The sequence below is a fragment of the Varanus komodoensis genome, unplaced genomic scaffold (assembly GCF_004798865.1).
Source record: "Varanus komodoensis strain SLA01 unplaced genomic scaffold, ASM479886v1 scaffold9, whole genome shotgun sequence".
Classification (NCBI taxonomy): Eukaryota; Metazoa; Chordata; class Lepidosauria; order Squamata; family Varanidae; genus Varanus; species Varanus komodoensis.
In genome coordinates, this window is record NW_025336598.1 from 26,945,233 (window position 1) to 26,969,573 (window position 24,341).

Genomic DNA, 24,341 nt, shown 5'->3' on the forward strand with positions numbered 1-24,341 from the left:
TGTTGCCTGTTCCTATTTATGAGCAAGGTATGTTCTTACCCCATATCTGTTTACAATTTATTTTAAGTGTTAAAATATGCTTAAATTCCTGAAGCTACTTGTGAACTGGTCTAGGTAAATGTCCCTTTGCAATGACTTGTAATGGACTAAAAAAGAGATGAGAAACATATAGTCCTTCCAAATGTTGTTTGGACTCCCATTGTCCCATGGGAGTCCAACTCCCATTATCCTTCACCATTGTCTATGCTAGTTAAGGCTTTGTTCCAGTTTTCTAATAACTAGAATATTTGTAATGTCACAGATCTACTGATGGTGGATGAGGGGCAGGTGATAACACAGCAAATGGAAAGATCAAGTCATTCCTGCTGCTCCAGAGGAAAACTGTACAGGGACTTGGAGTTATACATAGCATGGCGTAATGCTGGGAGCTAGGAAGATGGCAGGCATTCCCACAGGAGACCAGCCGTGTCACAGATGCTGAAAAATGTCTCAGCGAGGCTGGGGCGCTTGGGTTGGCTCAAGGTCCTAGGATGCAACATGGGGAGGAAGACGAGAGGCAGAGTATCTAAAGGCTAGCTGCTTTGCCACACCAGACCTTTCCTGAGAATGGCTCAGGTGCACAGCCAGTGCAAGGGGCTGCAGGGGATGAGGAACTCCCAGATGTGGACCAAGCCCTCCCCTCTCAGCTGGACCCAGTGGCAAAGCACCAGCAGAGGCAAGAGGGCCAACTGGATCAGGAGCGAGCAGAATGCGGGCATGCTCGCTTTCAGGGGGTGCCTTCCAAAGGGCTGGGGTGCACGCATGTTCATAAGGAGAGCTTCAGGAGGCAATCTTTAGATTGGGTTCAACATACCATTTGTGCATGCTCAGAGACTCATCTGAGTGACTTGCATTTAGAAGCAATAAAGAGTGTTTTGCAAGGACGTTGACTGTGACTGGTGTTTGTTTGAAGGAGGAACCATGGCTTGCAATACATAAGAACCTAAGACTAAATATAAAAATAACTATTCATGTTACACTTTTTAAGTGTAAATATCGAGTCATACAAGAAGCATCTAAACATATTATCAGCTTTGACTAGCTAATACGTTGGCAGAGAAATGCTGTGAGTTGCAGAACCTTTTCTGCCTAAACAAGCATAGGACTGTGCCCTAAGTAATACTAAAACAAATTCAAATGTAAAAGAAAACTATTGAAAAATCTACTACTAACAAACAACTACAAATGAACAATTAGTAACCTAGCGACAAGAGAACTAAATGAGGCATAGGAACTATTTTGTATATAAAGCACAAAAGACTAGATTTTCTCACTTCGTGCTTTTAGACAACATATAATACATAAAAAACACTCATGAACATTTCATGCTGCAATTAAGGATGCAATCCTATCTATGGCTGGCAAATTTTTGGAGTTCTAGGACTTTTCCCTCTAAACATACATAGGATTGCACCTTAGATTTCTAAAGCTGCAATCCCATATATACTTATATGAGAGTCAGTCAACACTGAAATTAATGGAGTTCACTTCTGAAAGCACATGTTTAGGGTTGCACTGTAACAGGATCAAGGCTAGGCTCTCTCGAGCAATGCCATGATTGAGATAATCTAAGATTCCATAAATCTGCCTGATCTAATGAGAGAATGCAATTAAATCTGAATTCCTGTCCACTCAACATTTTGTACTCAAGTTTTTTGAACATTTACTGAACTTTTAAAAAAGGCATTCAAAGTAACCTAGGCAAAATGGATTTATATCACACTACTGGGACCTGCAAAATTTTGTAAGCCATTGCATGTCAGAAAAAGAATGCAATATAAACTGTTACACAGGAAAGAATGCTGAAAAAAGAAAGCAAGAAAAAAGAAATATACACAATAAATTCACAATCAGGTGCACCATAATTAAAATAGGTAGTATTATAATTGTTTTAAAAAATCTTTACTAAAAGTATATTCAAGAACTCTATTGGCATAAACAAAGTGGCACTGACACTTGATACACAGGCAAGTCATTTGCCTAAAAATACACCTGATAGTCTAGCAATGGCATTTGTCTGTAACCCTCACTGTTCCAGGAGATGGAAAATGAGTTACTAAAAGACATGTAATCATCACTTACATTCGTCTTACTTGAGCAGAATGTTATTTGTCAGGTAATTTCTAGGTAGCAGGTCGTAAAGAGTGTCATACGCTAATAAAAGTGACATTTCTTAGTAGTAATTTGATGTTAGATAATGACATATCTAATATGAACTTTCATCCTTAGGATGTTTTGGAGTGTAAAACCTGCAAGCTCCAAGAGAAGTCTGGTAAAAGTAAAAAAGTCCTTTCAGGCTACAACCCTGGTGGCATCAACCTGGGGATAAATCCCACTGACCTCAGTGGGACTTGCTTCTGAGTAGACATATAAATGGCTATACTCTCATTCACTGATGTTTTACTAATTCTGTGAACCAGTATGGTTTAGTGAAGCCTATATGCTGCTCCCAGTCTCAGAGGCAGCATATCTAGGTACTGGAAAAGACAACTGAGACAGTGTTGTTGCACTCGTGTCCTCCATGTTTCCTGGGACTGCTGGCTGACCACTGTTTGACCAAAATGCTGGATTAGATGGACCTGTGGTCTGACCCAACATGTCTCCTTTTACGCCTTAAGTACCGGATATGGAGTATGAAAGTCTGAGTTCAAATAACTTGCTGTGAATCTCACGTGATGCTGTAGAAAGGTCTCCATCTCTAATCTAACAGAGTAGTTAGAATAAAAGGTATGCTGTCCTATAGATCTCTGAGGAACTGCAAGACACAAAGTCTTCTGCTTGTACCATAAAGGTGAACTTCTCATCTTCCTATGGATTACACCTGCTCTCACTTGAAAGAGACAAGAATTTGGCCTGAGACTAGGTGTAAGTGTACATTCAACACAACAAACACAGCGCTGGATCCAGACTAAGCTAGTGATATTTTAGCCTCCTTGAATTCCATGGGACTTATGATAATCATCATTAACATGTTCCATTGATTTCCACATAGGTTGGATCCACCCCTTAATTTGTAGTTACAACGGCAAGAAAGTTTGGTCTTTGTTAATCCATTTCTCCTTCTCCACAAGTTTCAGAGTGGCAATCCAGGCATTCAAGCATTTCTGAGTTTCATTTATTTCAAGAGGAATAGTGTGCAGCAATGGAACGAATCCACCTTTTAACATGCTTAATTTTAGCTGCCAAGTAGAGCAGCCATTTAAGCAGTCATCACAGTACCATACTATATGTTATACACCAAAAACCTGTATCCAAACATGGAATCAGATAATTCATTCATACAGAGGAGTTTCTTGTGTCACCTTGTCTCCATGGGGGTGGCAAAAAAATCTTGCACTGGATCAAGAAAGCTCCTCCTTATGCTTAAAAACTAAGTTCATCCCTATTGCACCCTAATAATTTAAAATTATTTGGTAGGAAGTTACAGGTATGCATTTATTTTGAATGAAGGAAACATTCCCAACTATGTTGGGTATTCCATATAGGCTTACAGCCAGCTCAGCCAACCTAACATTCAAACAAAATTTTAAAAGAGACCATAACATTTATACGTTAATGCACTCCCTCTCTGGTAATAACTATATTACTTAAAAGTTTCTAAAACACTTTGGGAAGCCAGCTTTATAAAAGGAATAAAGAAGCCATACCATAGAAATTACCCAAGTCACTTTTATAATGGTACCCAACCTTCTAGCCTCCCTAGATAGAGGAGGATTTCCATACTTTCCCTGTGTGCAATACAGCCGCAACTTAACAAAAAAATTTTTTTAATGTACTTCCCGCCTTTGATATCAAGGAGCCATGTGTTCAAATACACGCGGACATGTTCAACTACCTGAAAGCTTCAATTTGTAGGAAAAAGAAGAAAAGCAACGCTGGGGACACGGTACAAAGGGTGTTTACGCCACTGAAGTTCTTTTGAAATGGAAAGACACGGCATGGAGGAAGCTTGCAACTACGGCACAGCCTTACCAGTACCAGTGAGGAGCTCATCTTCAATGTAGCGGGGAACGTAGGTGGCAAAACTGTAATTTCCCTCTTTTTTTAAACTATTTTTTCTTCTTTTATTTTTGAAATCCTCATCTAAGTGGCAGTTTCTTGTACTATAGTGACTCCTGCTGGGAGAGTTAAGTTGAAGTAGCTGAAGGTCTCTTACAGATATATCAACTCCCGGCCAGTATAAAGATGTCCTAAACGCAGGAGATGGAGTTAAACTGTTCCCCTACCTTGGACGCAATGGCTTCTTTCATCACTAAGAACAAACCCCTAGGTTTTACAATTGAGACTGAGAAACTAGTACAGTACTTGTACAATTTTTGATCTACAGCATCACGACGTGAAGCTGCAACAATTAGATGTAAAGGGTCCATTCATGAGGAATAACATCACTTTGACCCTTTGTGTTAGCTCCTACTGCTAATCTTTCCATACGCGTGAACTTACTTTCAATTTGAAGAAGATGAAATAGTCTTTTGCAAAACCCAATACTGTTTTCTGATCTATGTACCTGAATGTAGAAACGTAGTCTTACCTCGTTTTTTTCTACGACAAGCCAAGCTACTTGTAATCCTTCCAAGCCTTTAAAGGGGACCTCCCTTGTTAGCATCTCCCAGAGAACCTAGAGTAGGAAAAAAGAAAAGAATTTTTATTTCTGTATTTTGTATTTTAAATGCATTATTAAACCTTAAAGCAGCACTATCTGTATCCAATTAGCAGGCAACCAGAGCCCATTTGCAAGAACCTGGACACATGTTTGTGTGCAAGGCCCTCATACTAAATTAATTTTGAATATTTCTCTCTATTATTTTATGTCAAACTCTGATTTAATAATTACTCAGGGAGGTGTGGGGCTGGATTTCGTGGAACAGACAAGGTTATGGTCCTCCTCCTATGTTCCCTAGCTGTTTACATCCGATGGTTGGGACATTACAACTACTGGATTTCTTCTCTTCCAATCTTACTAGAAAATGTTGCTGCAACCCTGTCTCTGTTGTATAAAAGCTATTGCTTAGAAGCTAATCTACAATTTTAGAAATGTGTTACTTCCAGAGTCACTTCTACAAAGAAAACAGTTAGCTCAACACATGAGAAGTGTTACGACCTACCGAACAATGGCTCCCCGTCTTGCAGTATATTTCTGTATAAATCCCAATGGCATAATGCTGTTTTTCAGTTTAACTGTTTAATAGCCATATTTTACTTTTAACCAAACCAGCAGTTCATATAAACATCATGTTTTAGTTAGCATGGCTCCAACTTATTCACTTAATTGCATACTGGAATCTCATGTGAGTTGCACTGAGATGGTGATCCCACAGTACCCCAAAGGGTAAAATAGTCCAGCAAGCCTAGGAGGCCAAAATCCTTTGTTTATGGATGTAGAATGCTCCCTTTTGGCAGTGGAATTGAACCACCCGGTTAGGTATTCCAAATATTACTACCTTCTCTAAGAGCTCACAGGCATGTCCTGTGAGTTAGCATTCAGGTTCAGTTCAGATAGACAGAATGGCCTCTAACTGGAACTCTGAAGGTAATCTGTAGGAAAAGGCAAACTCATTGATAGATGCTGCCCATATAAAGCTGGTTGAAGCCAACCGGAAATACCAAAGTGTGAGCCACTGTAACCTGCTGTAGATACCCTCCCACTTTTAATGTTATCTCTCCAGAAATTTAATAAAAAAGCTTCTTACAATCAGTGGCCAAAACCAAAGCCTCAGAGGTATTCCCACACACTGCGGCTGGTGGAGCTTCCCAAGTACCTCTCAATACTTCACACTGTGGGAAAACCTTAACATCTCATAAGATCACAGCCACCAACTCTAGCTAGGAAAGAAGCAAGCAGGGTTTGCAGAGCCGTAATCTGGATTAGACAGAATGTACCTTTCACTCACTGTATCAGTAAGTTTTCATACTCGAGGCAACATACATTCAATGCTGTTAGTGTCATGATGCTTCTTCACCAGGTCTATACTTCCAAACTTAATTTTATTACAATTAATAATTAATTATGCAATTAAGTGTATCTATGCATGCATTGGTAAAAGGAATACCACTGAATTGATGTTTCAATTGAATATGCTGTAACTATTTCAAGAGTTATCATCATCCTTCTTTTACCTATCAGGTAAAAGTATGCATACTATTTTCCTCCTAATGTAGAAGAATGATGTGTAATATTTTGAAAGACTGTATCAGTTGTTTGAATTACTGACATCTTTGATATATTAGGGATTGCTGGGTAAAAACCTATGATGTAACCTGGCATTTAAGGTCTACTAACTGTGCTAAAAGGCCAAGACTCTGATCGCAAACCTGTCTTCTTATATTTCACTCATATCTGTAAAAACCACCAAGAAGCTTAGAGTATAATGTAATTGTACCCATTTACACAGAAGCAAGTCCCACTGTTTTCAATGGGATTCTCCTCCAAGTAAGAATGAGAGAGAGTTGCACACCCTTACGTGTCCCATTAAATTATTGCCAAATCTCAAAAAGACAGATAAACCATGAAAAAGAAGGGCACAGCACGAACAATATATGCCACCCTCCCTAATTTTCTTGTGACTAATTCAGAAGAGGCAGGACCGACCAAGGAAAAACTTGGACCTTTGGGTTGACAGCATTACATTGTGCTATGGTGGGAAAATACTTTCTTCCTTTTTCATCGAAAGTAGAAAATAGAAAAACAATATGATAGTTCAATGAATACGACCCATTCTAGCAGGGAAAACCCGGGGAAAAAACAAATAAAAGAAAGGCCATGGATTCTGCCAACAGAATGCCATTTTTCAACAACTTAGTAGTTTACATTTGAAAAGGATTCTGCTCTTTGTTATCAGAATTTCAGCTGCACTTCAATTGATGAAAAGCAGATGTCTGTCTAGTACAAAAGCCACTTGTAAGTGCTCTGGTTTGTGATACTAGGCTGTTCAAAACTTGCATTTATGGACAAGGTTGTTTTAAAAGAAAAATGGTCCTGTTTTTCATGGACAAGTTCGTATCTTCAAAACATATTGTTGGCCTAAAGGTTTGTGTTAGGAAAAATGGAAGACATGTGAGGAGAAAAGCTTGACTGAACCCTGTGATAAGAAAATCAAAACCAATGCACTTCAGCTTACTAAAACAACTGTCTTAGAAACTGATCCATGTTATTATGCATCCATAAACATTTAGATAAGGGCCAATACACAGTAAGCTTTCTAAATGGTCATACTTGCTCATAACTTTTCAAATTCTTTTCGCTGTTTAACTTGAAAACCATTTCCATAACCAGCTAAAAATAAATATTCAAAGATTTGCAGTATCTGTCATTGGAACCTGCAGACTCAGTCTACTGGGCCGAAGCAGTATGGTTATTAGCCAAGCTGAAACACCAGCTCTTGCATGTTTACTGTTTCCCTTTAGTGAGGTGGACTTTTCTCCAAAAACACTGGATTAGATCTAGATTATGGGTGCCACCTTATATGTACTTACCTGGGAGTTTACATCTGGATAGACAAGAGCAGAATTTTGATGTGTAAGTTAATAGCAGCAGCCTACTAGGATCTAGCTAATCTAAGATGGACTTGTTAAATATTGTTTGGAGGTTCACAGAGGCTACTCACCACACCATATGAATATGTGTCACATGTTTCTGATACGGGGAGACTCTGGATAACCTCTGGAGCCATCCAAGGAAAGGTACCAACTAGAGACATGTGTGTTGTATGTGAGTGGAACCTTGAAGCACCAAAGTCACAAATCTAGACAAAGAAGTCAACAAACAAATGAACAAACGAACAAGCAGTAAAACAATTGTTCACACACTTGAAGAAAAAAAGATACCTAATATCTTTTATATATGGCTGAAGCAGCCTACCTTTAATACTCCATCACCAGCTATAACCACTGAAAATTAAAAAAAAAAACAGTAGTAAGGAAATGCCATTATAACTATAAACAAACTGTTCAGTTTCCTTAAAGAAATCTTCCCATCCTGATGATGGGCATGTTTATTTGGCAATCAGAATCCATACTGCCTCATACTGTCTCCGACCTGGTCCCCTCCAAATGTTTGGACTGCAATTCCAGCATACACAACCAAAAGATAACTATTGTTGGAACCCAAACTTCTTGAAAGAACTAGGTAGGGAAAGGCTGGTCTATGTCTACCAAAATATATCTTGGGATCATGGTGGACAGTCTACTGGAGATATTGACTCAAAGGTATAGCAGAGGAAAAGGAAACACTCAATGTTAGTAATTACTGGGAAATTATTGAAAAATAAAACTGTATCATAAAGGTATTATAAGGCTGTCATATGCATCTGCATTATTACATTTGGAATTTACAAAAAGGTATCAGAGGGCAAGAAATATTCTATATAAGGTCAACTGCTGTATCTTCCCAGAACAAAAAATAAAATATTTTGGACATTTTAGGTTAGGAAAAGAGCACCAGGGGAAAGCCACTGCTGTGGGAATAATATTAGGATTGAGGGTCATCCAATATAATTGGCTTACCTTAGGTACAAAACAAAACAGACAGACAGGACTGAAAACAAAAATTGCTACACAGTACTTAATTAAATTTTAAAGGTTTTATAAATAAGTTAGAAAGATTGATAAATGGATTAGAAAAGATCTAGTCTATTAACAGGTATTGGTCATGTTAACTGAATACAGGCTCCGCATTTATAGCAGCTTTCCACAACCTGGTGCCCTCAACAGCTGGAAGAGGTGCTCCTGCCAGTCTTTAAAATGATAAACATAAACATTAATTACATGAAATTAAGGATTAACTTCCTTTTTTTCTTTGCACATCAACTTTGGGTGTGTCCCATTGTACTAATCACACCTGGCGTAAGGACATTCCATCAGGACAAACAGCTACAGAGAAGCCTGAACTGCAGTCACTAACAACCTGCAGATCAAGAGACAAAAAACTACAGATCTTTGGTGCTGAACATGTTTCAGTGGCTTCTCATCTGGCTCACTAACAAGAACCAAAGTCCATTTCTTAACAAGGGTGTCCCCCGTGTGCAAAGCAAAACAGTTTGAGATGGCTGGAGCCCTTCTGTGTTACAGTGTAGCTGATTTTGCAAGTGGGGCAGGCATGTCAAAGGAGCAATATTTGGGTCTGCACAGGCATTGCCCCGCAAACCTCTTGTTGCTCCCGGTGGTATGAAGGAGAGGAACAGGCACACCCAGATGGCACCTAAAGATGATCCTGGTTTTCTACCTTATGTACGGTACGCAGAAGAACTGGCACAGAAAGCAAAACTGACAAGTCTCTAAGCAAAGCCTGGAGAAGGTCCATGTCAACTAGTAGCCCACTAATGAAAATTAAAGCAGAAAATTCTCATGATTCTTTCTTCAGCTGGATATATCTACCAAGTCTTCCTTAATTAATAAGGAAAACAAATTTCACTGTGATTTACAAATAAGCAAGCACCATTTGGATTATTTTCTTTGAGCCTGAAAAGCGATGACTTTTGGAGAAAATGTTTTTAAAATGGTGAGTGCTTCCTTGCAAGTACTAATGAGTTAGAAAGGTATCAGCTTTGACAAAACCAATTGTATTCTGGAGGTGGAGCAAATGGAGGGCTTGATTCACCTTCAACCAACTGGTATGCACATGCTGACTTGTTCAAAAGGGACACAGTTGTGGGTATAGGATGGTTGCAGGGGGTAGCTACACAAGTGTTATTTTTATTGTTTAATCTTTGCACGTGTATAATCCTTGCATCTAGCAAGCTGATCTGGGAAAAAGACCTGCTTCTGCATGAAGATCACCCTTGCTAGAAGATAGGCATGATAATCTTCAGAATCTAATCTAAATGTCAGACTTAACTTGCAAGTTTGCCAATGTTAAACTGTGTCAATATATCTGTTTTAATAGAAAATCATAATGTTAGCAAGTAATACGTACTAATTTACTTTAAAACATTATGTTCAATAGATGCCACAGATATTCTATGATGCAAATTCCATGAGGTATTTCATTCTGATGTTTCCCATGATGCAGAAGCAAATACCCAAATGTTTTTTGGAGTAACTTTACAGATGGGAAAATCTCAAAGACCCCAGTAACCTTCCCTTGGGACAAACAGGACAAAACATTTTTTCAGTGTTTTCAGAAACACATGGAACACATTCTAACTGTACTGTTTTCCCCCCTTGTATTTCCAGTCATAACACTAAAACCCAGTTTTTGCAGAACAATTAAATAGCACAGAGCTAAACATGCACATTCATGCTGTATTACCGTTTCGGGACTTCAGATCCCTGTGGATTACTTTCACTGGAGCCTCCATGTGCAAATAGTGCATTCCTAAAAGGAAATTAAAGGTTTTAAAAATTGTTGCAGCAAGATGACTTCTTATCAGTACTAGGAATAGCTGGTTCAGAAAAGGAATGAGCAGAGGATCTCTCCTCTCTCTCTCAGCACACCTCTGGGAGCTATTCACTGATGTCAATGGAACTTACGCGTATTTATTTATTTAGCAGACTTGTTTGTTTGTTTGTTTAGAAAATTTCTATGCCGCCCCATTCGCCGAAGCCTCGGGGTGGCTCACTTATATGCCATATCATGCATGAAGTCCAGTGTCCATGTTTGGAAGATGCTTTTCTTTCTCCTGACCACGAAATGCTAGAGCTCATAAAGGAAATTACTTTCCTTTATGAGCCCCACTTAATTGTTTTCTTATAGAGGATAATGGGGACCCCCTGTGTGTTGTGGACTGCACAGGAATGATAAATCAAGGTTTGGTGATAATTTCTAGGGTAATCACTTTACATAAGAAAGAAGTACTTTCAATTTAGATAAACAAGAAGGTACCACTTTTTAAAAAGGGGCAAGAATAGAACTCCATTACAGTGAGGGAAAAAGTGTATATACTCTAGTGAAATGTCTGCTACCCAATACAAGTTTCAACAAAAGGTAATGAGGAAACAGGGCCACATGTGCATCTCTGCAAATAGTGCAGAAGGAAACAGTGATGCTGTTTTCATTTCCCAATGAAATGAGGTATCTATAGATATCTAAAACACAGGCAGAACTTGTCATGGCCCAAATGGGAAAATATCGAAAGAGAAAGATTATCTTTCCAGACCATCACAAAGCAAAATGTAACAAAGGATTATGTCACAAAGTTATGGCATGTTTATATAAAACTACTGCGGACAAACGCTGGTTTCCTCAGCTAAGAAATGAAGATCAGCACCACCCCCTAGAATCAGACACAACTGTACTTAACGTCATGGGGGAACCATTACCTTTTTAACATGTTAACTGAAATAAAATGAGCACAAACTCTATCCCATAGAACAAACATGAAATTCCAGGTCTCCATGGTTGTCCCTCTTATAATACCAGTATTGATACATAAAATGTACACAACCCTGCATGAAATCAACTGCAAACTTACAATTCTGAAGTCAGTAGCCAACCCTGGTGCAGAGGAGAAATTTGGCTGCAAGTCACTGCTCTTCTTCATCGCTCGGCAGGTGCATACATTGCATAAGCACTGGTTTGTACTAACAGAGCATCAGTGCTAGTGCGGGGGCAAAGTTGGATACCACCCTGAATCGTCCTGACCAAGCATAACGATCTCCCGTAAGATTTTTTTCCATGGCATAAAGTACTGTAGATACAAAACAGGCAGTCTCCCCCGCTGCCTATCATGCCCACAAGCAGTTATATTGCCAAATATCTCTGACTCCAGATTTTATTTTCTCAGTGCATTATACAAGACAATGGAGACTTGCACGTACAAGCTCTTTCAACCTGTCTGAAACCACATGAGCTGGTACACACAATATAAAGCCTACTTCTAGCTTGTCTAACTCCCTTCTAGCACAACTGAGTTATTCAGATTTAGCTGAACTTTAGTAACAGGTATCCAGTCTCTGAGCTTCTGCAAATCCTTTAAAAAGCAAGGCAGAACAAAACAAAACTTCTTACACAATGGCACAGTTTTAGAAATAGGATATGTTAGCCAGTCGCTGCCTCAGAAATCTTCCAGCAAATTCTCCCCTCAATCTCCTTATATTTATATGTATACTTCAGAAAACCCCAATTATACCACTACGAGTAAGAGGAAATAAGCCACTTCCAAACTGTTTGTTCCTTTCCTTAAAGGTTATCCTAGGCAGGCACAAGGATTTGCTAGAGATCATTCTTAACCAATGTTTAATCTAATTTTATATGCCACTGCTTGCATTGCTATTGCAGCCAGTTCAGCTCTACATAAATCAGTAAGTTCCAAAGCAGAGGCCTCTAGCAGTTCAAATATGCCAAACATTCCCAAGAGTATTAAACACCCAGAATCCCACACCTAGGCCCTGTCCTGCACAGATAAGACCCCCAGTAAGAACCCACCCATACCCTACTTTCCACATCTGAGGCCCTCCCCTTAGAAAAGTTCAGAGGATAGGAACTAGGGAGAGGGCCTTTTCAGCGGTAGCCCCCTGATTGTGTAATGCTTTCCCCAGCAAGGCCTGCTTGGAGCTAATATACCCTGTTTCCCCGAAAATAAGACCTAACTGGAAAATAAACCCTAGCATGATTTTTTAGGATGCTCGTAATATAAGCCCTACCCCAAAAATAAGCCCCAGTTAAGATCATCAGCCAGACGGACGCATTTAGTACGTCCGTTGCAACACAATTTGAGGTTTGGAGAGTTATGACAATGTTCCAGAAGATGACATCACTGTATTTGAATAAATGTAGATTTTTGTACATGGATAAATGTAGATTTTTGTACATGGATAAATGAATAAATGTAGATTGTTGTACATGAAAAAATAAGACATCACCTGAAAATAAGCCCTTGTACGTCTTTTGGAGTAAAAATTAATATAAGACCTAGTCTTATTTTTGGGGAAACACGGTAGTAATCTTTCCAGCACTAGGTCAAGACTTTTGTGAATTCCCAGGCATCTGATGGCATAGCATTATTATTTTAATGCATCCATTTCATGAAACAGTTTAATGGTTGTCACTGATTTCTTGTAGTTTTATGGGGCAGTTGTATGGGGTAGCATGGCGTGGACATTTGTTTTAGCTATTCTAATTTTGTATACTTTGATTTTGTTTTAAATCACCTTGAGTCTTTTTCTTAATCTAGTAAGTTTTAGATCTAATAAAAATATAATCACAATCTACTGTCCAAACTACTAGATGACTACCCCTAGTCCTATAAAAATGCAAGGTAGCCAAAGTTGTTTTTGCAACATTCTCATCTGTGAATTCCATTTGTTGAATCACTTCTCATAATCATGGCATGATTAACACTGCCGCATGTGCTAGTTATGTGCTGGCAGGTTTTCCCTCATTGCACTTCCTGGGGCAGCCTGACATGTCACCAGCCTCTGGGGGAATCCTTTGAGTCATATGCCTTTCTTCTGTCTTAAGAGGCAATAGGATTATGCTTTTAGAGAAAACTGGAAACTTTGTTACTGTGAGCACAAGTGACAAATAATTTCTGTAGGCATTCTCAAAAGCTGCCTGAAATTATCTTATTTATTTTTAAGATTTATATCCTGCTTTTCCCCCCAATGTGCTCAAAGCTGCTTACATCACTCTCCTGATGCTGCTCTCAATTACATCAACAATCCTGTGGAGTAGGGCTGAGAGTCGGTGACTGACCCTAGGTCACCCAGTGGGCTCCATGGCTGAAAGGGACTAGAACCCAGATCACCTGACTCTCAGTCCCACACTCTTAACCACTACACTACACTACACTACAGTCCATTTGATAAATCAAGATTCAATAGCAGGTTTTTAAGAGAATCAGGAAAAGTAACCAAGTTGCTAGCGTAAGTTATGACCAATTCAGACTAAGGATTAAGCTGTTCTGAATGTAGACTAAATATGAGATCTGAAGGAAGACTATTTACCCCATGATTAACATATTTTATATATTGTCATGTTCTAAACACCACTATCAATGACTCTCACTTACCTTTAGCTATATCAGTTGCCCAAGTCATAATATGATCCATATCCATTTCTTCACTTCTGTTGCTATTAATGTAGTCATACAGTGATCCAGCAGATGCATATTCTGTTAAGAAAATCCACACAATTTAGAACTACTGAGAACACATTCCTAGGCAACTTTTTGCAAAAAATAAGTAAATATGGAAAAAAGGAAGGTAGGAAGGACATACAGCTTCCAGCATGGCCCAGGCATGGCCAGAGTATGGAGTTGTAGGGGTTTTTTTTTCCTTTGCCTAAACTTACACAGAATTAAGCCTGGAGTCTCATTAATGGACAGGCATATAGCAACAATGACTGGCAATCCTAGCTTTCCACATAAGTAGATTTACACTTCTTAGAATACTGCAACAAAGTAGTCCAATTAGCATGCAATAGGTGGAGTTCAAGTGCATTAATTTAAAGCAAAGGATGCTATTACTAACTGGTACAAGTTGTATAAAATTATTTTAATTAAGATGAAATTATAAAAATAATAATAACAAAAAGCATATGAAACAGGCTACCATGAAAATTTTTATTGTTGAAGAATGGTATAAAATGTATTTTAAAAATAAATGCATATACTTACTTAATGGACAGAAGAACTGGTCAACAAAAAGAACAATCTATTTGACACTATGATGATTATATAGCAGTAGCCATATAAATTATTGTTGGTTGCAAGATGCATATTATTGAGAAAAACTATTTTGCTCTTCCAAACTGAGCACATAAATGTACAGAACATACTGGCACTGCCATGACTGAACTCAGTAGTTCTAATTGCTAACCTTCTTCTGAAGTATAATCATACTGTTCAAACACCCCCCCCCCTTTGCGTGTCTTGACAAGGGGATATAAACGTCTTAAGATACACACACGTGCTCTCATGCTGGTGCACCACATTGCTTCAGGTCAAATTCTGCACCTCCTAAACTGTGCTCTGAATTCACCAGCCTGAGCAGGAGCATCAGTCCTTCTCAAAAGAAGTCTCCAAAATCTTGAGTTACTTTCTCTAAAGTTAGCTTCTAGACACAAACAGTGAAGGGGGGGACTAAAGGCAGTAATGCTCAAAAACAGCAAATAAGACGAAACTCGGTTGAATTCCTTTTTCAAATGCCATGATTTAATGGACCAATTCATGAAGATGAGATACTATGGTAAAATTATGGTTCTTGGTTATCCCAGCTGGTCAAGAAATTGTTCCATCCAAATGAAATGTTATGCAAGACTGTAAAAGCCCTTCTCCCTACATGTTTCTGCACTTGTTTTTCATGTATGTGGCTCATAAACACATTTGCTGATATAACCCAGACTGCAGGGAATCAAGTATTATGCAAGTGATGCAGTATTACATTACAGAGCTCGTATGGAAAAATTTCTATCTTACCATCTAGAATCTGGTCCAATAAAAGAGCACTCAGAAATGTTAATATATGGAAATTTATTTCTTAACCCACAAATTATATAAAGATTTATATCCTACTGATATTCATATTCCACAATAGGCCAACATGGGTTGGATCCAGATTTAGTCATCCTTACAGTAAGCCCATCAGGACATCATCAGTTATGAATAACTTAAGTTACATTGATTTCAGTAAGTCTTCCTTAACTGTAATTAAATTTGGATCCAACCCACTATCTGGACCTATAATTACTTATTACTTAAGTAATGCAGTTCTCTATGTGTTTTCAAGGATGGACCTTAATGTCCACAAAATTTAAACTAAGTACCATCTCTGAAACTTTCTAAGATGTGCTACTTTGTTTTCACAGAAAATACTGCACATGGCATTATGTAAATCACACATTAACATTCTGGCAAATTACATTAAAACACACAGATTTTCAAGGACTCTCTCTCAATCATAATCAATCCCTATTTCAGCTTTTGTTGCTTGTTACCAATCCCATTCTTGCAGTTTTACATTGCCATTGGTTTACTCTTCTGAACCCACTGATTAGCCTTGTATTGTACACACCACTGCTTTAGACACGATACATTGTCAACCAAGAATGCGCTTGCAACTTTGTCTATACAGTTCAAGTAAATCAAGATAAGTAACACTTAAAGATAAACTCCATGATACATTATATAAACTTATTTATGCTTAACTGAAAAGATCATTGTTCTAGTTGAAAGGAACAATTTCTGTTTGTTTCTCATGGGTAGCTTTTATTTGGCTTTAAACTGTTTAAACCTTCTCTAGATACTAATATTAATAGTGGAGAGATGGCAGCTTCCCACTTCATGGTTATTTCAGCGCACATTTACAAAATGCAAACTGGGAATGATGTCTGGTAGGGACTGTACATAGCATTATTGCTTGATAACTTCAAGCAAATCTGATGCTTGATATGCAAGCATGACATAAAAACATTTTTACCACTAATGTTTAGAAGAACTGCTTGCTACCATCACTGAGGGAACGTGACTGTAATGTCGTTAGGAAAAGTGTGACAGCCCAAATGCAGGAGAAGTGCTACTCACTCTCAGACTGTGTTAGTATGGCTGTTCAGAGACTGGAAGGTGAGAAAAACCATTAAGACCTAGTGCCTACTCTAAAGACAGGCAGCTTTGTCCTGCTGTTGGAGAGTTGTTGTAGGATGCAGAGCATGAAGTACCTCTCTAACTGGAACCATGTTTGGGCAGAATCTGATGTTAACAGCAGTGTACAACCGAGAACAGAATTAAAATGTCTTTTGCTACCCTGAGCTAAGTGTATGATTTTCAGACCTGCTGGATAGATAAAGCGGCAGTACATGGACCTTTACTAAGATACAGCTGATTTCAGAAACATCAGACTTGGCATGTAAAACATGCCATGGTCACCACCACTCTACCCATCGTCCACCCAAAGGAGGAGGAGCAACTTACCTGTAACAATGCCATAGTTGGGGGGTTCAATAACAGCTCCATAAAACTGAATGATGTTTCTGTGGCTGAGCACACTGAGTATTTCTGCCTGTTCAAAATCCAAGGAAAATGTTAAATGTAAATATAAAACTGCATGCAGGTTTAGTAAAATAAGAATAGAACACTCTGTGCAGCAGAAAGAAATACAGAAATACATTTCTTTCACTGCAGAAAGAATGCCTATTTTCTGAGAGAGCAAGGCCGAGATCACACAAATGGCTTCATACCAAATCATCTTCAGGTAAAGGGAAGCAATGTATGAATGGAATGGAAAATATGTGTAGGACTCAACAGATACAGTCAGATTTCTGTGACCACACTAGTAATTTTCAGAACTGCCACAACCTCTGAAATTGTCAGTTCATACAATATGCCTCTCCACATAATCTCTGAGAACAATCAAGAGGGACAGAGTAGAGACCACTGTCTGTCAGAAACTGAGACTCTGCAATAGGAAGTACAATATGGAATACTCTACAATATTTCTAAAGCTCAAACTTTTAAAATGCCTGAGTAAGGATCTAGGAAAGCCATGGATCAATGCTGTTGTCAAGGGAATTCATGGCTGGGAACATGCCAGTAGCCCACAACCCCAGAGGGTGCACTGGCAAAAGCCCCTGGAGCTGCTCATCAATGCAACCGCTTTTTCACCTGCTTCTTGCTCTAGCCCACACAGCGGTGGTGCTGAGAAGGAGAAGCAGCAGGTGCCTGACAAGCAAGCAACTGGTGGCAGTGATGAAAAAGAGGATGGAGACCAACAGCAGCTGGTGACAATGGTAGGGAGAAAGCCGCCTCACTGAGGAAGAGGACCCACTGAGAGTGTTGCACCTAAGGAACCTCAAGAACCCAAAGACAGCTCTGCCACAAATCAACTGTTTTCTAGCCCCAAAATTTTGAGTCTGCATTTCTGTTAGGGAAAGGGACAGTCCAAATTATGCCAGGAATTAAAAAGCTAAGAACATTACACTCAGTTGCAGCCTATGGATCAATCATAATAAGCATACAGAAGGACAAGCCCTATTGAAAAAGCGTCAACATGGCTTCTACAATGCTAAGTCCTACCACACTAACCTTTTAAAGTTCTTTGAGAGTGTCAGTAAACATGTGGACAGGAATGATCTTGTAGCCCTTCTTTACTTGGACGCTCAAAAGGCTTTTGATGAAGACCCTCACCAAAGATTCCTGAGCAAACTTAGCAGGCAAGGAACAAGAAGACCCATGGAAGCCCGCAAGCATGACACAAGTACAGCAGTATCCATCTACTCAAGTTCTCCAGCAACTGGAATAGTTTAATAGTTTAATTATGGGCTGTGTGAAGTGGTCTTTCCTTTTCCCCTTGGGTCCTCTTATGGATCAGTAAAAGAAAGCCGAGAATAGAAATAAAAGGAAAATTCTCTCAGTCAAAGGATGTAAACAGCGGGGTCCCACAGGAATGGCTTTCCAATTTACTCATAAATTATCTGGAATTAGAAGTAAACAGTGAAATGACCAAGGTTGCTGACACACTAAATTATTTGGGGTGGTTAAAACAAAAGTGGATTGTGAGGAGCTCCAAAAGAATCTCTCCAAACTGGCAGAATGGGAATTAAAATGGCAACTGCAATTCAATGTGAGCAAATGTAAAGTGAAACCTGTTGGAACTTCAAGTGCAAGCTGATCTGAGCTAGCAGTGACTGACCAAGAAAGATCCTGGAAAGTGGGCAGTTCAATAAAAATGCCAATACGGTGTGCAGCACCTGGGAAACAGGCAAAATCTATGTTGGGCCTATCAAAGAACAGAACTAAAAATAAGGCCACCAAACTTGTACTTCCCTTATACAAATCTATGGTGCCCAGTATTTAGGATACTGTGTACAATTTTGGTTGCTGCACCAAAAAAAGAATATTGTAGGGTTGGAAATGTATGGAAAAAATTAATTTCCTTTCTACAAGGAAAGATCACAACATGTGGGACTGCTTAGCTTAAAAGGGGGTAAAGGAGATATGATAGAGGCATACAATATCATGTAGGAAGTGGAGGCAACATTTTCTCCCTTTCTCACAATACAAGGATCCAGGGTCAAGTTGATCGGAGGAAGATTCAAGACAGATAAAAGGAAATCCTAATTAAACGACTGGGTGGGAGGATAGTGTAGTACGCATGGGCTTCCATGAGACAGCTGGTCCATCACTGTGTGAACAGAACGCTGGACTCAGTGTGCCCTTAGACCGATCTAGCAGGGCTCTTCTTAAATGCAAATTTTTTTTTTTTTAAAAATGCATTTTTTTCCTGCCCAGTAACTAGCAAGCTTTGCTTTGATGTATCAGTCATGATTTTTTTTTCTTGTTCTTTTATTCCTCCTTTGTTTTTTGGAAGAGTAAAGGTCAAGCCAGGGTGAATTAGAAAGGAACCACACTGGGAAAAGGAGAAGAGAAAACTGTCCAATATGCATCTTTGTTTCTCAGATGAAGGCTGCAGTCCTACACTCAAATGCCCATGAACTCAATGGAACTTATTTCTGCGACAGATGCAAAACCTGCTTGATACTGTCTAACAGTATAAATAATATTCTATATAATTGGTAATTTAACATGGCTTTGTGGTCAGATTTGCACCATTGTTCAAGATATGTGTGAAAAATGACACAGTGGGAAACTTAATTTAAACCAATGATTTAAACTAACCTTCTTTGTTCCTGATTTAAATTATTATTTAAATCCATGACAGTTTGCATGTAATGGCATCAAATCATGGGTCCATTGATTATTCATGGATTGGTTAACCCATGATTTGCTGCAGTACCTGCCCCATTAAGTACCAAAGCCTCTTTCAATATGCAAGCTCTGATCATTCTGATAAAGAGGTTGCTCTGTGACTTCCAAACCAGGGCACTATAATTAATCATGTCTTAAAGAACCCAATTAGTAGTTAACTAGAAATTGATTTTGTTTAACAATTAACCCATAGTTAACCCATGATCAGCCCACTGTTGAAGCCATTTTCCTATTCTGATATCACAGAGCAACCTCCAGTCAGGCTGATTGGAGGATGGATATTTGAAATAGCAATTGCACGAGACAAGTATGCACCACAGCAATTCAAGCATTAATTAGCCTATTAGGCCCGCTAATATGAATCGATCCACACTAATGTTGCCAAGGTTTTTTTGGAGCAGCTAAACTGCATTTGATGATATTTGCAGGAAATCATATAAGCAGCCTCCCCATATTGATGGATAAATAAAGACTTGGAGCTGGGAAACTCAAAGAACTATTTCCATTCATAATTTATGTTAAAATTTCTCACTTTCCTTTCATTCTGCTTTCTTTCTATTACTGAGCTGCAGGCAGTGTGAAATTGGAAAACCAACACAGTTAATTAATGCACTAGCCATTTCAACCACGCTGGCTTAGTTATTCCACACGACTCCCACAATGTTGCTGTGGGGGGAGAGAAGCAGAGTCCTGCTGTTTGAGCAGCCATGTAGGCAAACATGTATGAGCATGCAGTTCCTGTCTGCAATCCAGCAGCCTCGCCTGTGCAGAAAGAACCATTTGATCCACTGGTTCCCCTCCACACACACTACTTGGGCTTCTTGCTAAACGACAGGATTTCAATCTTGTTGAAAGGGCTCCATGTATACTTTGTGTTCAATTGTCTCAAAGCCCTGAAAATATGTTCTACTCCTGGCCATCTAATTTAAAACATTATTGGTACAGTCACTACACATTTTTATACTGGTGAGACTGCATTATGGAAGAAAAACTACATTATGCATAGCTTGCAGTTATGTTATAGCCACAAATTCTGGTTTGCATCAGTTTTACTGAGGTCACTAGTTTTCACTCCCAACAGCAAATCTCTCCAGATGCGAAATGAAACAGCCACCTTTCTCTCACAGTGTATCTCCTCAAATAGGCTCACTGTCTCTCAGAATCTCTTTAGGAAATAAAATATCCAAACAAAATCCAGTTGACAACTTCAGTTGCACAGTGAACTATAAATCTGAAAGTAAATGTCAACATACATAAGTGAACGAGATGAATAAGTTGCCCATAAGCCACTCTCAGCCAAGGGGGCCCTGATGAAACCCAGAGTTGTTTTGATAGCTCCTTGCTCTTCATGATGCTGTTTGTTCAAATGAGCTCTCCAATTATCGTTGGAGTCTTCCAGATGCAGGTATATTTAATCCGGGATCATGTGGCACTGGGGTGGCACACAGATGGATTGCATGCCTCTACTCACACTGATTTCTACAGACAGTGATTGACCACAGCTTGTTTAGGCATATCATAGCAAAGGGGTTGAATACTTGAGCAACTGACCAGCGCCAGTTTGTTTTTGTTTACTTACTGTGCCATGGTAAAAATATTTCGCACTGGTGTCTTGTGTACATCAGATAACAATGCCAATGAGCCCCATTACAATTTCAGGTTGCCTTACAACAAAATGCAGAAAAATCAAAGGAGGGGTGAATATTTCTGCAGAGCCTTGCTTTAATCCAGCAGGAGAGAGCTATGTGCAGAAACCAGAAATTCTGATTACTAATTAGTATTACTAATGCTAATGATGCCATAAGACCTTTGTTTTGTATTTTTTGCTTGTATTTTGTTGCTGATTTTTAATGTGTTATTGGTTTTCATTATATTTTTATTGTGTTTTTATCTTGTGGTTATGAGCCACCTGGAAGTGCTGTGGCACAATTGGGTGGCATGCAAACGTTTCAAATAAATAAATAATACTTCACCATACAGACTAAGCAAGCAAACAAAACAAAATTGCAGTGTGAGGCAGTTAGAACCCAGAGATCATACTTAGAAAATGTTTTATTATATTTGTTCTACAGGAGAAATCATAAATGTATAACAAGCCAAAGGATTACAGCTAATCCGCAAGTTTAAATTTTAAGTTTTGTCCTCATAGAGGAATCAGTGTATTTTTTTCAGCTGGCAGACACAAAAATACAGGGCAATATACTGATTTATTCTACACTGCTCTTACTTTTGTCTTCAAATATGAAAACCTTGAGATGGTGCTTTTAAGTCCGGACAGCTGAAACACATAATGGAAAGAACCTCCTTATTTGTAGCACTGTTTGTTAACACATTTTAACACGCATCCATAATATGCATGGAAGAGTCATGAATCAAGGACACATTCATGCATTTCCTTCAGAATGCTCTCAAATATTTTCTCCTTTCTTTTCCCCAAATATGTTAAGAACTATGTACATGAGGGGCATTGAACCTCTTGCAGCCAGAGAGCTAAATTCCATTTTAGAGAGGTTCTCAGAGCCAAATGCAGCAAGGGTGGGGCTGCCAGGAGCTGGTCTCTCCCTTCCTCCTTCCAAGTAGATCAAGACAAAAGGCTTCCTAACTACAGTCTGTATTATGTTAATACCAGCCTGCTAGACTGGCTGACTTCACCTTCAAGGGGTCCCATGCCACGTGTGGGCCAATGGGTCGGAATGCCTGGTGCTGCTCAACTGGGCTGCCTTCTTAATCTGATGTCTGCCAATTAGACTAATACAGTTAAGTCCAACACCATGCAACTCTGCCTGTTCAAGAGAGATTAGCACAGAACCAGATGCTGACTGGCTCTCAGAAGCCTCTTGGCTTATCTCCGGCTTCACCGGCCCTCATAGCATTTCATCTAAGGATTCCAATCCTGCCTCCTCCTGCAGTTCTGCCTGAACTGAATTTGAGGCACCAGCCTTTGAAAGCTGTATTTTAGAAAACATGGACCTAGTTTGTAATTCACTGCATCTTCCCCAGTACATTTCTGGAGATGTAAATCAAGAACATTCAAGTACCTTAACATCACTAATATCCACCTTCAGGCTTGTTAGGGTGCTTCCAGATGCAGGCTTTCATCCTGCAATCAATTTGATCTCAATCACAGAATTTTAGGAAGGATCCAGACAATTACATCTTCCATTTGCAACCTCTTCCACCACGCTGTCCCACTGCTTCTTTTGTGCTTTTTCTGACCAGAAATCTATTGATGAGGAAAAGCCAGAGTAGGCGTACGAAGACTTTTGATCTGCAGAATAAGTAACTCTCTGTCTGGAAGCAGCCTTAGTTTCTCTGAACACTTAGTGAGATTGCAAAAAGACAGATGCACTCAAATCATATTTCAACCTACCTGTATTCTACCTTAATTCACAGCTACTTGCTGAATCATGATAGTTCTGTCATAGTGTCTCATGTTCATACCATTGCTTGCAAACTAGTCTCAGCTCAATGCTTTCCTGTACCTGAGTTGTGCACACTATAACATCCTCAGTGTCTTTCTTGAAATCTAGTGCTTATATAAAGTGTATGCAAACATGAAAGGAGTCAGGGTCAAATCCTCACTCCAGGATCTCACTGCTCTAGGTTGTGCTCTAGTGGCAGCCCCCCTTTCATTCACAAGATTACTTGCCACAACAGCCTGGCATTTCCATTTTTCATTTTCTTTATGACATCTGACAAACCGAATTCAAAAATATAGCTCCTGAATGCCACTCTGGGTGAAAGGCCAATCTTGACTGCAGGCACACCACCCTCGGAATGCCACTTTGGATTTATGTAAATGTGCAAGTGCACACTTGTCTAAGTTCAAGCAGATTTATTTTAAAATGCAAAAACATTTGTGCACTGTTTTTAAAAAATGGATGATAAACCAGTGATAGCCTCCCCATGTGCCTCACAGGAAACAGACTGGGTCTCTACGACACGGCAACCAACTGTGGCTTGTCACCAATGGTGTGCTGTTGTGTCCCCATTCAGGGAATGCATGACATGCATGCAAAGTATGTTGGTCCCTTTGGTGAACAATGCTACAAAAACTTTAAAAAAAAAACCCTAACTCTGGACGTTAAAGAAATTGTGGCCAACTGTATTAAGATAGGAAGAATATATCAAATGTTATGAATGTGATGTTATAATTGATGTGTTGTTGCTTTAGATGAAGCTTTATTGAAAAAAGTTACTCTAAAAAAGTGTTATGCCATTAAAACTTAATATAATTATGACTGGGATAAGCATCCTTTCTTTCCTAATGTATTTTCCCTGTACATAAGCCAGAAGAAGAAAACTGTCAGCAAACCACTGAAAAGACTGCACTCTGATTCAAAGAATCTATGGAACTCAAACCTTATAGTTAAAATCATACTCAAGTTAAAGCAACCAGACCTTATTTCTTCAGGAAGAATATTTTCTACTGTGCATGGTTCTTTTTAATATTAAAAAATTAAGATTTCATCCTCACCTCTTTTTTAAGAACAGTGAAAAGTGGGTTTGGCCCCATAGAATTTTCCAATCAAGCCAAAAGGGCAGAATCTTCACTCGAAAGCTCACAAAGAGACTGCTCCATCCCTTCCCAATTTATCCACTGCTACAGTTCTTTCAAAAGGGGTGTCTGGTAATAGAACATGAGCGCTGAAATATTCAAAAAGC

General features: G+C 39.1%; 1 protein-coding gene across 1 annotated transcript in view; it reads right to left on the reverse strand.

Moving 5' to 3' along the window:
- MAP3K20 (mitogen-activated protein kinase kinase kinase 20) overlaps nucleotides 1-24,341 on the reverse strand; it is a 115,941-nt gene that overhangs the window by 61,643 nt on the left and 29,957 nt on the right. Inside the window, exons 3-11 of the mRNA XM_044418202.1 lie at nucleotides 16,884-16,971; nucleotides 13,986-14,087; nucleotides 10,286-10,351; nucleotides 7,898-7,926; nucleotides 7,644-7,781; nucleotides 4,571-4,657; nucleotides 2,172-2,193; nucleotides 1,766-1,771; nucleotides 1,540-1,580 (exon numbers count right to left, since the gene is read on the reverse strand). Of these exons, the coding sequence (XP_044274137.1) occupies nucleotides 1,540-1,580; nucleotides 1,766-1,771; nucleotides 2,172-2,193; nucleotides 4,571-4,657; nucleotides 7,644-7,781; nucleotides 7,898-7,926; nucleotides 10,286-10,351; nucleotides 13,986-14,087; nucleotides 16,884-16,971 (579 nt within the window). The remainder of the gene's footprint in view (nucleotides 1-1,539; nucleotides 1,581-1,765; nucleotides 1,772-2,171; nucleotides 2,194-4,570; nucleotides 4,658-7,643; nucleotides 7,782-7,897; nucleotides 7,927-10,285; nucleotides 10,352-13,985; nucleotides 14,088-16,883; nucleotides 16,972-24,341) is intronic.